The following is an 18,697-nucleotide window of genomic DNA, read 5'->3' as shown; positions in this document are numbered from 1 at the left end:
GAGTCAACGTTTCGGGTCAAACCCCTTTGTCAAGACTAAAGAGGCACAGGGAATGAAATAGATTAAGAGGCCAGGCTGGGAGAGAACAAGAGGAGAGACATTAAGAGGTATTCAAAACGAGATGAGATGGTGATAGGACTAGTGGAGACAAAAGACAGCTCTAGATTAGGTGCGAAATGCGCTGGCAGAATGGGAGACAGCTGCCATGTGGGAGAGAAAAAAAGGGGGGGGGGGAGAACCAAAACAAAGGTGTGGATAAAACATAAGTAAAAATGTAATAGGGGCCGAGGTTATGATCTGAAATTGTTGAACTCTATATTGAGTCCGGAAGGCTGTAAAGTGCCTAATCGGAAGATGAGGTGCTGTTCCTCGAGTTTACGTTGAGCTTCCATGGAACAATGCAAGAGGCCAAGGACGGTGAGGTCCGAGTGGGAATGGGGCGGTGAATTAAAATGACAGGCGACCGGAAGCTCGGGGTCACCCTTACGGGCTGAACGGAGGTGGTCCATGTCGGTGTTTATGCTCCACACAAGCCTCCTCCAACCCTTCTTCATCTAACCCCATCAACATAACCTTCTATCCCTTTCTCCCTCATGTGCTTATCTAGCTTCCCTTTAAATGCATCTGTTAGTCACCTCAACTACTCTGTGGTAGCAAGTTCCACATTCTAACCACTCCCTGTGTAAAGAAGTTTCCCCTGAATTCCCTATGTATTTATTAGTGAATATCTTGTATTGATGGCTCCTAGTTCTGGTCTCCCCCACAAGTGGAAATAGTTTCTCTACATCTACCCTGTCAAACCCTTTCATAATCTTAAAGATCTCTATTAGGTCACCCCTTAGTCTTCACTTTTCTAGAGAAAAGGTCCCAAGCCTGTTCAATCTTTCCTGATGGGTATAACCTCTAGTTCGGTTTTCAGCCTCGTAAATCTTTTTTGCACCTTCTCCAGTGCCTCTATCCTTTTTATAAGGTGGCCAGTACTGTTCTCAGTACTCAGTGTGGTCTAACCAGGGTTCTATACAAGTTTAACAATTTCTCTGCTTTTCAGATCAGCTGTCCGCCAATCCTCTGGCATTACTACCTTTTCAAATATAAATACATTTACATTTATTAAAAAAAAAAAAAAAAAAAGTGCCTCTGCTATCTCTTTCTTTACTTTTAAATGTGTGGATGCAATCCATCCAGACCAGGGGTCTTTAATTGGTTCATCAATGATCTTCCCCCCACCCATCTTAAATGTCAATATCTTTTCTGATCTCTTCTTCCAATGTCATGCCCACCATGTTAGTCTCCCTTGAGGCAAAGTAATTGTTTAATATTTCTGCCATTACCTGGGAGTTTATCTTGTGTATCCCTTAGTGGCCCTATCCGGATTTTTGTTATTTGTGTGTCTGTAGACTACTTTACTATTTCTTTTTATATTCCTTGATAATTTAATTTCGTAGTTTCTCTTCACCTTCCTAATTGTTTTTTTGACTTCTTTCCTAATTTGTTCGTATTCCCTTTTGTCATCCTCTCCTTTTTGTCTAGGTCAGTGGAAGTTGAGGGATAAATGTTGGCCAGTCCTCTTCAAATAGTGCCACGAGTTCTTTTATATCAATGATCAGGCAGATGGTGTTATGTTCATTAATAAATAGACATTCTTATTATGAACACAGCTAGCTTTTGCTAGTTACTTTTATTGAGCACATGTGGACTTGTACAGCATCTTGTAGAGCTTTCATCTTGACTGCTGCCTTGTGGGTAGCCTAGTGCCTCATGGGTAATGTAGTCTTAATATAATATATAGCTGGGTAGTGTAGTCTTATACATACAACTATATACAGCTCGACTGCTCCACCTAGTGTCCACCACAGAATGACATGTTATTGATCACTACAGATGGTACCTCAGTTTAACATTTCATTTGAAAGACAGCAGTTTCAACAATGCAACATTCCCCTCTACTACACTGAAGTGTCAAACCTACATTATGTGGGCAGAGTCTGGGATCAAGCTTCAACTCTCAACCTACTGAAATCAGTGAATCAAGAGGCTACCACCGAGCCAAGCTGACATTGTCTGTTTGGCCATCTCTGCCCTCGAGCCTTAAATTCCCGAATCCTCCTCACTGTAATATGAATCTTCTCCTTTATTCAGCATTGTACATTGGATTGGTTTATGTTAAGAACCCACATTTAAAAAATCCTTGAAGAACAAACCACAGATAGCGGATCGATCAATCGCCTCTAATTAGCTTTGATCACTAATACCCAAAGACAGAAAGACCTGCTGAACAGGGAGAAATATAAGCTGGTCTCTTAAATGCACGCCATCAGGAAATGCTACTCAACATGAACCCCCAACCCAATTTAATTTTGTTTTGTTGCTCGCCTGGTGTAGATAAATTTTGCAGAGTTGGACAGGATTCAGCATGTGAATTTTAGGATCTGCACATCGGCAGGAAACCGTTCCCAACCCATAATGAATTTCTTGCCTCCATGGAAAGTTAATTCCTGGACTCTGTATAGATTCATTTCTTGTGGTTGAAAACCATCAGAGGGGTTTCCTGCATTTAAAAAACACACTTTAGAATTCACTCCTATCTGCATAAGAAATGGTCTTTAAGAGCTGTTTCTTTCCTGGTTATCTCATTACATCTAGCTAACTGATGAATCAAATGATACCCACATAATGATAAACAGATTGAATACTCCAAGTATAATTACCCCTGCGCTGCTAAGGCCAAGAGGTATCGGGAAAAAGCTGAATAATGTAAATAGTAAAGTTAGATAAGAGTTTTGCTCACTTGCCAGAGAAATCTGTCTTAATTCCTTGGTTTCTGCATAGGCAGCGGCAGAAGAATATTTAATAAGCTGAAGCGTCACAAAAACACTACATGCCCACAAGCACAATGTGCATTTCATGATTCGTGGGATCCTCTTGCAGAAAGCAGTTAGGAGGGAGAATTACCATGGTGTTAAAATACAAACTGGTAACAGTAAGGCAGGAGCAGCATTTTCCATTTCACATTACCTCCTCCCAGCCCAAAACCTGGTGATTTCTGAAACCAGCCACAATACAAACAGGGCTGCTTCACAAGCTAGCAATAAGGCATGTAGATGAAGATTTGAACATCTCAACCTCCAACAGTTAATGGGGTATCAGAATATAATATGAATTAAAGTAATTGCTTCAGTTCCAACTGTATATTTTCATTAATGATTTTTGTACATACAGCAAAAATGCCAGATACTGTGAATTAAATATGCAAAGTAAATCTGTAAATCAAGTAACCAGTTCATCAAGAAATAAACAAACATTTTCAAATAAATGTTCTGATCAAGACCCAGAAAAGAGCTTTCAATATAAAGGGCACCCTCCCCCACAGTAACATTGCCCTTTAAGCATGTCAAAAATACAGCACAGAACTGATTACCTTGATTAGATTTTCCAACACATTTTTACAGGTCTGCTTCTTGTTTACATGAATGTCATTTTTTCTCATCAAAACTCTATAGCGGCTAAAAAAATCTACATAGGTCCATCTGAAAAACAAAACTGAGCATTAGTAAACTTCTACACAAAAGTCAATCTATTATAGAATCTCAGAATGCTACAGCAAAGAAACGGATCATTCAGCCCCAGCAAATTAATTTTATAGAACCATGTTCCTGCATCCAAACATGACAAACACACTACTTGATGTTGCCAGTGTGATCATAACCTTTCTTCATGACTGAGGTGTGCGCTGGAATTCATTGGTTGTCATGCACAGGCTTCCTAATGTTAGAAGGAAATAGGTGCAATGCACTTTATTATATAAGTAATCATTATATTCTGTTCAGCCTTTTGCATGATCCATGGTTATATTGGTGTCTTTTCTCTGCCTCCAGTCCTGTGCACTTGCAAAAAGATGCAATGTATCTTAAGCATTGGTCACAGTGTTGCAGATAATTAAAAAGCTGTTTCTTCCTATTATTATTATATGGGGGGGGGGGGGCGGGGATTGGCTTTGATTTGAGCCTTTGACTATTTTTAGAAAGAAAGTGTTCCAATTACCTTTTGCACCCTCCAGATCATACACCATTTTACAGCCAATGGGGTTGGCAGACAGTCTACCTGCATTGCTCTGTGGAAGTGATAGTTTAGGAACACACTAGGACAATTTTTCCTCCCATCTCAAAGCACTATAGCTGGTTTAAAGATACTTACAATTTTGTATTTCCTCTTTCATTGGAATGGTTAAAGATCAAGATACTTGGGCTCACCCTACTCATATCCACATTTGTTAATTAACATAGAAAATATCCATCAAACTCAAACAGCAGTCAGCATTGCTCATACTAACATTTGTAACTTCTAGCTATAATACGAAGTTTTGTAAAACTTACAAAATGGCCAACAATGACTGCGGACACCACCACAATGGTTACTTGCAAATAGGGCAAATGAAATCTGATCAATTTTATTATTGAAAAGTTCAATTGAAATTTTCTTTAACGTTCAATTTTAGGGAAAAGGTGGCACAAATTTCTGAAAATGCATCAAAATGCTTTAAGTTTTTAAGACTGCAACATTCACAGCTAAGTAGCTTCATTTTCCATGAAGCAAAATCACACGCGACCAATGGAACCAGCAAAAACATCAATCTGTGCTGGGCTGAAGGAACAATTCTCTTAAAATTGCTATAAAGACAAACTGACTTCACAGGTTTCAACCATTAATAGTTTGCAAAGTATGAAGGATTTTTGCTGGCTTCAAAATTAATTTCCACCAGCAGTGCCCTCGCCAGTCTACGTTACCACCAGTAGTATATGCATAATGGTTTCCAGACAGCCTGCAAACAAGATTTTTGTCTGTCTGCCAGGGATCAGGAGGATGACAAAAACTAAGTATTTTAGTCAAAGGTTTAGCATAGTACTGGCTTCTGTCACTGTACATATAGGATTAATATCCAGCTTTACTCAGATTCTATCCCAGTTTAATTTACACATGTTACAGATTTTGGTAGCTTCATCTGTGGCTGATGTACAAGCCATTCCATTCATATACAAATCTCTTATGGGGTTTGTTCAAATGCATGTCTGAATGGAAGTTTTTTTTTGGGATCTAGCTCTTTAACTCTGCATGCTCTCAATTTATGAAGTTATTTATTATCAAATCAGGAAGTTTGTCTGGAGCCTTCAGAACAAGATGATCACACCAGATGGCATGTGTAAACAGAGAGAAAAAAATCTACTACTGAGGATATTACTTTTGTCATAATTATAACTATTGGGCCATAATTTGTTGTAGGAGTGAATCTAACAACATCTGCCGTTAGTTAGACTTGCCCATTTAGGTTGTTAAATTTTTTGCATTGCAAGTTGCTGGAAGTGCGAGCGGATAACGTCGCAGCGAGGGCAACGGGGATCTGGGCAAGCAACTGTGCATCTCCTTAACCAATCAGAAGGATTGTAAAATTAACGGCGCAAGGACGGAGAAGAAATTGTAAATTAGAGTGGGTGAATTCAATGGAAAAATCAGAGAGAGAGCGAGAGAAAGAGAGGAAAGGAAAAATTAGATTGACAGAGGAAAAAAAAGCAGAAAGGAAAATAATTCTTTAAACCTTAAAACTCCAACAACAATTAAAACCTGAAGGAATAAGACTGCACACTTATAGTAGCTAATTTTCAGTGCCAGGGGGGTTGACTGGCAGTAATTAACACTCCACTTAATTAAAAGGGCACTTAGACTGAAATGGACAAGTCTTAATCTTCTGTGGCAAGTTTAGTTCGTATCTACCGTGTAAATACAGCAGCTTCACGGCATTCAATGCATTTCAATAGTGAGGTAGACTGCAAGATGGCATTTTTCGCAAAGCTAAAAGCGGAGTGGCACATCTCGGACAGCAACTTCTGGGTTTAACCATGCATCTGCCCTCGCCTGAAGTTGGTATAGCATTTGCGCATAAATAACGGCAAGAGCGACTAGGCTCACCGTTGTTTTGACAGCAAATTACGGCCCAATATTTTCCATTACATGAGGAACAACTAAGCTTAACTACTATAAAATGCACGTAATGTTACTTCTACTACTCACTTGTTTAATAGTTAAAGCCCAAGTCAAAGTTTGTGGTTGTGTAGTGACAATGTCACTTTCCGAAAATGAGAAAGAAGACTTGAGAGCACATGATAAAACCCTTAGCTGAAACACTGAAGAGTGTTCAATCGCTCAGCACACTATGGATTTGGCTAGGTATCTGGGCAAGTGAAAGCACTCTCTGAGGCAGAGAGCTAGGGCTCACATACAACAAGAATAGTATCACAGAAGACCAAAAAATAAATAAAACGAATAAAGAAACCCAACACAGAGCTCTTGTAATTTTGAACCATTTTCAACCCATACAGACCGAGATGGATATCCAGCAGCACTGAGACGGATTGTCTCCAGAACGCCACAGGCTCTTAATTGTTGCACCATTCTCTTTGAATTAAACCTGTAGCAGAAACAGTGAGATCAGTAGCAATAATGACAAATGGAGGAAGCAGAATTTGAACAATGAAAATTCGAAGGCACCGACTGCACTGCTTTGCCATTTCCAATATTTTAGAGCTGATCATCCATCAGCTCTTTTCAAACTTTGGAACATGACCTGCTGACTCCTGCCTTCCACTATTCAACACTGCAGGTGGGTAGCACAGTCAGTTGCCTGCTCACATTAGAATCGTAGAATGATACAGCACAGAAGGACACCATTCAGCCCGTCGTGCCTGTGCCAGCTCTTTGGTAGAGCTATCCAATTAATCCAACTCTCCTGCTCTTTCCCCACAGCCCTGCCATTTTTCCCCTTCAAGTATTTATTCAATTCTCTTTTGAATGTTACTATCGAATCTGCTTCCACCACCCTTTCAGGCAGTGCATTCCAGATCAAAACTCGCTGTGTAAAAAAAAATATTTCCTCATGTCGCCTCTGGTTCTTTTGCCAATCACCTTAAATCTGTGTCCACTGGTTACCAACCCTTCTGCCACTGGAAACCGTTTCTCTTTAGGGTTAGGGCTTAAAAAAAAAACACAGGATGCTGAATCAGAGAGGGTATAGCTGGGAAGTGGAACATAGCAGCAGCTTTACAGTCATCTTCCTTTCTTAACAGGCTAGCATAAATACTGTCCCTCTGATAAAACTGATCACTAATTCTCATGTGCCTTCATACATCCACCAAGCCCAACCCTCCAAACTGGATAATGAAATTCATAAGCTGTATAATTCCAATGTTTAAAGTCAATGCTCAATTAGAATTGTAAATAAATACTGACCATGGTATCATTGTTCTTAAAACTTAAATTGCTGATATGTTCACACTTTAAAAGGAACTTCTTCCCTCCAAAAATTTAGGAGCAAGTTATATTAGATAACCTCCTAGAGATGTCAGGGAACAGAGGGTCTGATGAAAGGGAGGAACTGAAAGAAATCAGTATTTGTAGGGAAATGGTGTTAGGGAAATTGAAGGCCGATAAATCCCCAGGCCTGATAATCTACATTCTAGGGTACTTAAGGAAGTGGCCCTAGAAATAGTAGATGCATTGCTGATCATCTTCCAACATTCAATGGAATCTGGAACAGTACCCATGGATTAGAGGGTAGCTAATGTTTCTACCACCTTTTTTGAATAGTGGGGTGAGAAAACAGGGAATTACAGACTGACATCGGTAGTGGGGAAAATGCTAGAGTCCACTATAAAAGATGTAATAGCAGAGCACTTGGAAAACAGTGACAGGATCGGACAAAGTCAACATGGGTTTACAAAAGGTAAATCGTGCTTGACTAATCTACTGGAATTTTTTGAGGATGTAACTAGTAAAATAGATAAGGGAGAACCAGTGGATGTGGTGTATTTGGACTTTCAGAAGGCCTTTGAGAAGGTCCCGCATAAGAGATTAGTGTGTAAAGTTAAGGCACATGGGATTGGGGCAAGGTATTGACTTGGATAGAGAACTGGTTGGCAGACAGAAAGCAAAGAGTTGGAATAAACGGGTCTTTTTCCGAGTGGCAGGCAGTGACTAGTGGGGTACCGCAGGGATCGGTCCTTGGACCCCAGCTATTCACAATATATATTAATGATCTAGACAAGGGAACTAGATGTAATATCTCCAAATTTGCAGACGACACAAAGCTGGGTGGGCATGTGTGCTGTGAGGAGGATGCTGAGAAACTCCAGGATGATTTGGACAGGTTGGGTGATTGAGCAAAAGCATGGCAGATGCAATATAACGTGGATAAATGTGAGGTTATCCACTTTGGTGGCAAAAACAAGGAGGCAGATTATTATCCGAATGGCAATAAATTGGGAGAAGGAGAAGTGCAACGAGACCTGGGTGTCCTTGCGCACCAGTCGCTGAAGCTAAGCATGCAGGTGCAGCAGACGGTTAAGAAGGCAAATGGTATGTTGGCCTTCATAGCGAGAGGGTTTGAGTACAGGAACAAGGATGTCTTGCTGCAGTTGTACAGGGCCTTGGTGAGACCACTTCTTGAGTATTGTGTGCAGTTTTGGTCGCCTTATCTGAGGAAGGATGTTCTTGCCATGGAAGGAGTTCAGCGAAGATTCACCAGGCTGATACCTGGGATGGCAGGAATGACGTATGAGGAGAGATTGGGACGATTGGGCTTGTACTCGCTGGAGTTTAGATGAGAGGGGATCTCATTGAAACTTATAAAATTCTGACAGGACTGGACAGACTAGATGCAGGAAGGATGTTCCCGATGGTCAGGGAGTCCAGAACCAGGGGTCACAGTCTAAGGAGTAAGCCATTTAGGACAGAAATGAGGAGGAATTTCATCACCCAGAGAGTGGTGAACCTGTGGAATTCTCTACCACAGAAGGCAGTAGAAGCCAATTCATTAAATATATTCAAGAAGGAGTTGGATATATTTCTTAAGGCTAAAGGGATCCAGGGGTATGGGGAGAAAGCAGGGACCGGGTACTGAAATTGGATTATCAGCCATGATCGCATTGAATGGCGGAGCAGGCTCAAGGGGCTGAATGGCCTACTCCTGCTCCTATCTTCTATGTTTCTATACATCTACGATAATAACGATGCTAAACACAAATGTTGTAGCCTCCCTTTATGTAAGCCCTCCAGAAGTCCAAGACAGGAGCAGCAATGGTGATACTATCCCCAATATTGCTGTTGTCACCACCATTTTGCATTTACATGGCACCTTTAATAAAAATCATCTCAAGGCATTTCACAAATAGAAAGAGACAGGGAAATGTGCACCAAGCCATAAAGGCAGAGATTAACAGTGAACAAAAGCCTGGCCAAAAAAAGATGGGTTTGAGAAGGGCTCAATGAAGTGAAGTAGAGAGGTGAAAGGATTTAAGATGAGATCTGATGGAATGTTCAAAATTGAGCAGTTTTAATGAAGTAAACAGGGATAAAGTATTTTCACTGGTCATTGAATCAGTAACTAGAGAGCATAACTGTCTAAACAACAAAGGGAGATGTCAGGAGAAAGTTTTTTTTTCATGCAGAGCATTGAAACGTATAACATTCGGACAGGGCTAGACAGACTGGATGCAGGGAGGATGTTTCCCCTGGCTGGGGTGGGGGGTTCTAGAACGAGGGGTCAGTCTCAGGATGAGATAGGACATTTAGGACTGAAATGAGAAATTTCTTCACCCAGAGGGTGGTGAACCTGTGGAATTCTCTACCACAGAGGGCTGTGGAGGCCAAGTCACTGAATATATTTGAGATAGATAGATTTCTAGACACAAAAAGCATCAAGGGGTATAGTGAGAGAGCAGGAATATGGTATTGAGAGAGGATCAGCCATAATCATATTGAATGGTGGAGCAGGCTCGAAGGGCCGAATGGCCCACTCCTGCTCCTATTTTTCTATGTTTCTATGCTAGGCTCTGGAATGCTCTACTAGAAACCGTGACGGAAGCAGAATCCATTATAGCTCTTTAAAAAGGAAGTGGATAAATATTTGAAAAAGCAAAATTTGAGAAGTTATGAGGAAAGGGCAGGGGAATGGGGCTAAAATGGATTTCTCTGCATTTTCCATTGAATATTTACGTCTTTGTGCAGTGACAAGAATTTTGGATAGGATTAATTTGCCATTTTTTCCGGTTCTTTTTACTGGTAAAAAGAAATGTTATGGCATATTTTACCCATCTGCAATGGCTAGTTTTACTTAACACCATTTTATGGGATACCTACAAATGTGTCTACACTTATGGATATTAAAAGCAACAGGACCAGATTTACTCACGAGAATGGTTGCTTTGTATCATTTGGCTTTAGGCAGCGGACATAGTGAGGGGCTGTCAAATTCAAAGCCTCCATTAGTAGATGGAGTGAAGCTCTAAACTACAGAAAATAATGTTCATCATTTGTTAATTAGTAACTTGACAACACACACTGAAATGCTAGATATTACACTGAAGTAGTCTGCTATAAACCTAAACACAAACAGCTAGTTTGTAAAAAAACTCAATTTTAATTTAACAGTTTTCAGTAGACATGATGCTGTATGCTAGAACATTAACATGTCACGTCAAAGTGTGGCAGTACATTGTTCAATTGCCCCAACCCAGAGGTTCCAATTTCAGCTTTGCAATACCAAGCGTAGGAGTGACATCTCCCCATGAAGGAGCAGAGCTTGGGGGGTGGAAGCAAAAGATCCAAATCACCATAGACGTTTCCAGCATAGAAGGGGGGCCATTCAGCCCATCAGCCCTTTGCTAGAGCAATCCAAAACTAAATCACACCCACTGCTCTCTTTCCCATAGTCCCACATCTTCAAATAATTATCCACTTAAAACATGTACGTTCTCCATGTTAACTATACCCTGTGGCAAAACATTCTGGCAAAACATTCTACAGTATGTGCAAGGTTTTCATTTTTTGCAATAAAGTTTGGGGAATGATATCTAGAGTGATAAGAATTTCATACCAAGGTATTGCAATTTTTAGGTCCATGTGTATCATTATACTGCATGATGCTCAATTTTATAGTAGATTACATATAGCTAATCAGTGGAAATCCAAGTTTAAAAAATCTTTGGGAAAGTAATACTTTGCATACCTGTTTATCCCACTAGTGGAAGACATCACCATTAATTGTGTTAATATTCATTCTATTTGTGAGACAAAGTCAAACAATCCCCATTGGAAGCAAGACATTTTAGGGTCATCACTTTTGTTCTTGAAAAATGCAAATGTTTATTCAACTATACTTTATAACTATGCAGTTGTAGAGGCAACTTTGAAAATCCAAGCATATTGTGGTTTGGAAAATAATGCTTTTGTTTTTAAGTTACCTGATAGCCCACGGTTTTCTTGTGCTCACTTGTTGCTGGCAAAGTTTTTCTTAAAGACTTTAAAGTTACATTGGAGAGCTGACCTCTTCCTGCAGAAACAGCTTCCTTGCCATGGAAAAGCTCAGCAATCAACTCGGACTTTAAAACAACAGAAGTAACAAGATAAAGAAATCCCAACATGGAGACTTTTTTGGGCATAATTCTAATTATTTCATGACAACACAGACTACATCTTGGATAACTGTGGCCAACCTTTTCGTGCACCAACATTAAAGTAGTTAGTTGGAGCCCCCCACACTGAATTCCCAAATCTCAGCCACACAGCTGTGGGTGGAGAAACTGCAGCCACTGTTTGAATCTCTTCTATTTCATTTCCTGCCCACGCTCAGTAATGAGATCACTAGTTAAATTACCAATTACATCCAATATTACTGCAACTGTATTCCTCCAACTTCAGTATGGTCAACTACACCATCTGTGGTCCACCTCCATATAACCATATTTTAATATTCCAACAGATACATTTCCTGCAATGACTTTTCCTCCTATGCCTTCTCCTAAACATCTGCATTCTGCCTTTTACCAACATTATCCATAATCAGGCCAGCATCCAAAAATTGCCAAATATACCCATTAGCCATTTGTCTCTACTGTCCTGTTCAGCACCAAAACATGGATAAGCCAAAACTTTCTCCAGCTCTACATTGGCAAGATCATAGCATTCACCTCCCATCAATTTGCACCTTAGCCTGAATCCATCCCCTTTCACAGGTTTTTATTCAAGCAGAACCCAATGATGCAAAAACTGTGTCCTCTGTCCTAAAATCAAGTTTCAAACCTGAACCATCAGCAAGACCGCCTATTTCTACCTCCACAATATTGCCAGTCTCCACTTGTACCTTACCCACACAGACTTACATCTATGCCTTAAATCATCTCACCTTCAGACTTCTCCAGTGCTCTCCTTGCCAGTCTCTCATGCTCCACCCTACACAAAGTCCAACTCACCCAAAATGCCTTGAAGCCATCCTATCCCCATAAGAAACCCAGCTTACCTATTGCCCATTATGTGGCCAGGCTCCACAATCTCCTATGACATAAATTTTAAAATTCTCATCCACAAATCTCATGACTTGGCTCCACCCCATTTCTGCAAACCCCTCCAGCCTCATGTCCCAGCCTACATTCTTCCATCTCTACAGTATTGGCAACACAAACTTCAGCTATCGTGCCCTTGTGCTCAAATTCTCCCGAAACCCTCTGCTTTGCCACCATCCTCAAAAGCCTTCCAAAAACCTTCTTAAACTGCAACTTTGGTCACCTCCTTATTGTGTCCTCCCTCCTCCTCCTATTTTTTCTGTCCCATCCCCCACGCCTTGTAAGTCACCTTGGAATGCTTTGGTGCATTAAAAAAGTAAACGATTGTTGCCGTTACACCCTTGGAGATGGCTCACAGCCGCCCGTACCTGCATAGTCTGAGCAAGGTTGACTCCTGACCAAGGGGCACAAGGTATGGCAAAACAAACTAAAATGAAGTGTTTATAAAGAAGCAAAAAAATTGAGGCATTTGATGGAAAAAACACAAAGGGCAAGAGAATAGCTCTAATGTGCTGCCGTGCTAGATAGTCATTTTTTTTTAAATGTGTTTTTATTTCTCATCCTAGTTACCCTAAAGGCATCAAGAGTCAACCACACTGTAGGACTGGAGTAACATGCAGGCTAGACCATGTAGGGGTGGCAGGTTCCTTTACAATTAATTATAACTATATACTATATCCAACACAATTTAATTCCTCAATTAAAATCCATATATACTGAAAATCATAGTGAAACATTCAGGTTCTTAGCAGTTGTGAAAGAACAAAATCCTAAAATATGCAGTTTGAGAAACAACTTGTGTTTGAGTGTATGGTTATCAAGTCAAAGTTAAAACTGGCCTTGACCCCAATGCAAGTTAGGAACACAGTGATCCAAATTTTATTTTGTCATTTGTAAATGGCTAAGTTTCCATTGGGCTCAGCAGCATGTATACCAAGCCATGTGAAACTGATTGTCACATTGAGAACATTCTGATATAGGTCATAACTTAAAACTGTGGAGACACAGAAATGGGCTAATTTTCCCATGTTGTGAGAAGCAAGTTTACTGTCTCCTTGTAGTTTTAATTTAAGTTCATTCATCTAGTAATTAAAGTTGAAATGATGAGAGGAATCCAATCTGCGGATGTCAAAAAGAAATTGGTTAGATTTCACAGAACCTGTAGTGTGTTGTAATCGGGAAAGCCTTCATGAAATATAGGCATGAACCACATCCAGGATTAGTTTAAGTGGTCTGAAATCAAAAGAGCAATGAATCTAGTTGTAATGTATGTACCTTTAAGGGAGAGAACTACTTTTTACAGCTCCTGTATACTGTAGTACCGGCAGTGACCACACCTGTATATAAACCCTGAGTAGTGATCTGTAGAGTTAGTTCTAGAGTAACCCTCATTCAGTAAACACCTGTTGTACCATTTCTCCTGCAGTCTGTGTCTTATTATACACAGACACAACATTGGCGACGAGCAGATTCGAACCTACCTGCAACTCTGCATCACCTCCCAGGGATTCGCTCCTGGAGAACAGTGGAAGGAGGTAGAGTCCAGAAGCATGGGCGTCGACCACAGGCAACCGCCCAGTCATCCAGCGGAGATTTGAGCATCGCAGGGGAGGCTGTCGAGAGCCAGGCTTGGCTTTCCAGTCACGGTGGTCCAGCGAAACGGGCTGGCAACAGGTACTGTGCAGACCCTTCCCGGACAGCGGCGGCTAGAGCCGACCGAACGGCACAGAAAAAGGCCGAGCAGCATCGACGGGGGAGGGCAGAGCGCACAGGGCGCAGCCGGTGTTCAGGACCAAGCGGCGTCAATGGGGAGAGAGACGAGAGAGAGCAGAGCGCAGCCGGTGTTCAAGGGCCGAGCAGCGTCAACGGGGGAGAGGCGCGCAGGAAAACGCGAGGCGCTGCCATTGCCACGAGGACCACAGAGCGCGGCATTGGCAGCAGCAGCGCACAAAACCCACAGGGTGTCGCCATTTGCCACGAGAACCGCCGAGAGCGGCGTTGGCAGCAGCACGGGAGAGGCCATTTTAAGTCGCAGCGGGGAAGAAAGGAAAGCGCGGGAGACGCCATTTTAAGCCGCAGCGGGGAAGAAAGGAAAGCGCGGGAGACGCCATTTTAAGCCAGTCTAACCACACCCAAAAATGCCGAAGAGTAGCAGTATCACAGCGTTCGACAATGAAGTCGAAGATTGGACGACATATGTCGAACACATAGAAGTATACTGCAAGGCGAATGAGGTGCCAGATGACAAGAAAGCGCTGGTATTGTTGAATTCAGTGGGTGCAAAAATGTATGGCTTACTACGAAACCTAGTAACCCCAGAGAAGCCAGTAGAAAAGGATTTTGAAAACATAGTGTCAATCCTACAGGACCACTTAAACCCCACACCGCTGCTGATAGCAGAAAGATTTAAGTTTCACAAAAGGAACCAGCATAAAGATGAAAGTAATGCTGAGTATTTAACGGAACTGCGCAAGCTATCGAAACACTGCCAGTTTGGAACGGGACTAGCAAATAGATACTTTAAGGGACAAGTTTGTGTGTGGGCTTCAAAGTGAAGGAACCCAGAAACGGCTTCTATCAGAAAAGAATCTTACGCTGGACAAGGCTTTCAGCATTGCAGTGTCACACGAAGCAGCAGCACGGGGCGCTGCAGAGATACAACGGAGACCGCAAGAATATGGCACAAATGAAATGTCATACGGAACAGTGAAGTGCTATCGCTGCGGCAGAACAACACACGACCATAATGATTGCTGGTTCAAGGACAAAGTGTGCAGACAGTGTGGAAAAGTAGGACACATAGCAAGAGTCTGCAGGTCGGGAAAGAAAACCAGCAGAAAAAAATCTCCACAGGAGAAGTCCCTGTTCCTGGGACTAGGGACAGGGTCACTGGCAAGGCTTGGAAGCTAAGCAGAGCCAGGCCTGGTTAGTACCTGGAGGGGTGACCATCAGGGAAGACCAGGTGCAGAAGGTCACGGAAGGAGCCCCGGGAGGGGCGGCTGGTGAGCAGGCCCGGGCGTTGGGCTGAAGATTGTCGGACAGGAGGAATGGTGGAAATGGAATGGCGGCGCGCACAGACGCAGCGGCTTTGCTTCTCCCAGGACGGTGCTATTTACGTTTAATGTTAATGTTATTTGTACTGGACTCATGGGAGCTTGCAAGGTCACATTTCGTTGTTCATGTACTTGTACAATGACAATAAAGTTGAATTATTATTATTACAAGAAAGGTACATAAGGTGACGGAGAGTAGTTCAGACGAACAGAAAAGTGATACAGACTCTGGAAGCAAGGAGCTGGGTTGTCTGAAACTACATAATGGCCCAGTAATTCCGGCACAACGCGTGAGTAAGGACGGGGTACTCACGCGTGTGCCCGGAGGAATTGCCGGTTTTCAGCATGCACAGCGCATGCGCTGAAAACCAGCATTTCCTGTCCTCTGACCCAAGGGGTTAAGAGGCAGAACGCGCGCAACTGCACAGGCAGCGCGTGCGCAGTAAAATTCTTTTTTTTTCTTTCCCCCTCCAGAATTGCGCGCGTGTAAAGGCCTCCGGTCTTTACGCGTGGAAAAACAAGACGTAAGCATTTAGTTTTTCAGGTAAGTGGGCTTTTAGTACAATGTAGAATTTTTTTTTTTTTTTTCCACAGGTTTGTTATTTTTAAAGAATTTACAGGATGGTAAGTTTAGTTTTAGACCCTATTTTTAAAAAATTTATTTTCAAAAAATTGATTAATTGTTTAAAACATTTTTAAAAACTTATTTATAGTTAATATAATCAGTGGGATGTTTTTTAAAATTTTATTTAAAGTTAAAGTAGTGTTTTGGCAGCCCATACTTTTCATGAGTTTGACAGCTCTTACTGTCAAACTCATGAATGAGTTTCCCTTCCCCGATTGGCTGCACAGTGCTCACCTGATCCCAGCCGGCACATCGCACTAACTACACCGCTGGATCAGGTAAGCACAGCGCGCACAGCTGAACCAGGCCTGTGACAGGAAATGCAAGCAGGCCCGGGCTTCAGATGTCGGCGCGCACACATCGGGGGGCTTGCACGTGCGGCAAGCCCCCGATCCTAATTTCAGGGCCAACGTGATCAAAACGGAGGATCACCAAACTATCTGGGTCACGCTCAAGATAGCAGGAGTCCAAGTGAAAATGGAATTGGACACAGGATCAGCCCTAACAGTCATAAACCAAAGGGACTACAAGCGGCTATTCTAACATATACCCTTGAGAGATACAAAGATTGTCTTGAAGACGTACACGGGGCAAAAAGTCTACCCCAAAGGAAAAATAAGGGTGAACGTGATATATAACGGCAAGGAAACACCAAAAATGGACCTATATGTATTGCCAGATGGAGGACCACCACTACTAGGACGTGAATGGATCCGGAAGATACAGCTAGATTGGCATTCCATACAAGCACTGACTGTAGATGCCAAAAAGGATGACGACGTCACACCTGGATGACTGTCAAAAATGCTAACTGATGCACAAGAAGTGTTCCAGCAGGGACTCGGAACACTAAAAGGCATAACAGCGACGATCAAAATAGAGGAAAATGCAAGCCCAAAGTTTTTTTTAAGGCCAGACCGGTACCTTATGCGATCCGCCCAGCCATCGAAGCAGAGCTGGAAGGTTTGGAAGGTTCAGGAGTACTGTAGCGAGTGGGCTACACCCATCGTTCCTGTAATGAAGAGGTCGTTGAGTAATATGCCTGGGGAACCAAAGGTGGTTCGCATCTGTGGGGACTTTAAGGTGACAGTGAACCCAGTCCTTCACAATGTGCAATATCCGCTTCCGCGCATTGAAGATATTTTTGCCTCGCTATCTGGAGGGAAACACTTCACTAAGATTGATCTGGCCCAGGCATACCTGCAAATGGAGGTAGAAGAAGCCTCGAAACAGTACCGCACGATCAACACTCAAAGGTCTCTACCAATACAACCGGCTGGTGTTCGGGGTAGCATCAGCTCTGGCTATTTGGCAAAGGGCAATAGAACAAGTCCTGCAAGGGATTCCAGGGACCCAGTGTTATTTGGACGACATCCTGGTCACGGGCGAAAATGACAGTGATCACCTCGCCAACCTGGAGCAGGTGCTCACTAGATTGAAGGAATATGGGCTCCGAGCTAATCGCCACAAATGCGAGTTTTTCCAGAAGCAGATCTCGTATTGTGGCCACGTTATTGATAAAGAGGGGTTACATAAGTCCCCTGAAAAGATTGAGGCAGTAATCAAGGCTCCAGCACCGGAAAATGTGTCACAACTGAGGTCGTTCCTCAGGCTGGTGAACTACTACCATAAGTTCTTGCTGAATTTGTCTACAGTACTACACCCACTGAACACCCTACTGCAAACGGGGTACCATGGAAGTGGAGTGACGAATGTAAACGAGCTTTCCAGAAGAGCAAAGCATTGATCACATCAAAAGAGGTGTTGGCTCATTTCAACCCAGCACTACCAATTCGGTTGGCGTGTGATGCATCACCCTATGGCATTGGAGCGGTGCTGTCGCACAAATTCCCGGACGGCTCAGAGAGGCCAGTAGCCTTTGCGTCTCGGTCACTAACCTCAGCCAAGCGTAACTACGCCCAGATTGACAGGGAGGCCCTCAGCCTAGTGTGGGGAGTGAAAAAGTTCAATCACTATCTGCACGGGCAGAAGTTCACCTTGCTGACTGACCACCAACCACTTGTCTCCATCTTTAATCCAAAGAAGGGATTTCCGGTGATGACTGCGCAACGGCTACAAAGATGGTCCCTTTTTCTAGGGACGCACCAATATGAAATCGAGTATAAGGGCACGAAACAGCATGGAAACGCTGATGGGCTATCACGCCTGCCACTGCCTACTGCGGAGGAAGCACCAGCAGTGGATCCTGTCAAAATATTCCATTCCACTATAATTGAATGCTTGCCAGTAACTAACGCTGGTATAGAGGAGGAGACCCGAAATGACCCGACACGCTCTCGGGTCTATGATTTGACGGTGAAGGGATGGCCAGCACATGGCGACTCACTGTTGCCAGCATTCTCATCCAGAAGAGAACAGCTGTCAGTATGCCAGGGGACCTTGATGTGTGGATCCCGAGTGGTAATTCCACCCAAGTTAAGGGAGAGTGTGCTCAATGAGCTTCACGAAGGTCATCTGGGAGGGGTGAAAATGAAAAGCCTTGCTAGGGCTTGTGGTGGCCGGGGATCGATCAGCAAATCGAGGACCTGACAAAGAACTGCTCAGGATGCCAGAAGGTCCAAAATGCACCACCACATGCCCCTCTACACCCATGGGAGTGGCCCTCATCTCCA

The 18,697-nt window shown here is 42.8% G+C and overlaps 1 protein-coding gene across 1 annotated transcript in view; it reads right to left on the bottom strand.

Annotated features, from left to right (window-relative positions):
• Positions 1 to 18,697, bottom strand: part of LOC147108173 (unconventional myosin-Vb-like) — a 196,481-nt gene that overhangs the window by 92,505 nt on the left and 85,279 nt on the right. The window contains exons 15-18 of the mRNA XM_086004704.1: positions 11,289 to 11,426; positions 10,238 to 10,335; positions 6,374 to 6,460; positions 3,419 to 3,527 (exon numbers count right to left, since the gene is read on the bottom strand). Of these exons, the coding sequence (XP_085860830.1) occupies positions 3,419 to 3,527; positions 6,374 to 6,460; positions 10,238 to 10,335; positions 11,289 to 11,426 (432 nt within the window). The remainder of the gene's footprint in view (positions 1 to 3,418; positions 3,528 to 6,373; positions 6,461 to 10,237; positions 10,336 to 11,288; positions 11,427 to 18,697) is intronic.

This window comes from Somniosus microcephalus, chromosome 13, assembly GCF_052327205.1.
Source record: "Somniosus microcephalus isolate GS21.2 chromosome 13, FLI_Smic_1.0, whole genome shotgun sequence".
NCBI lineage: Eukaryota > Metazoa > Chordata > Chondrichthyes > Squaliformes > Somniosidae > Somniosus > Somniosus microcephalus.
The sequence above is the reverse complement of the archived record's forward strand: the minus strand, read 5'-3'. Positions and strand labels throughout refer to the sequence as shown.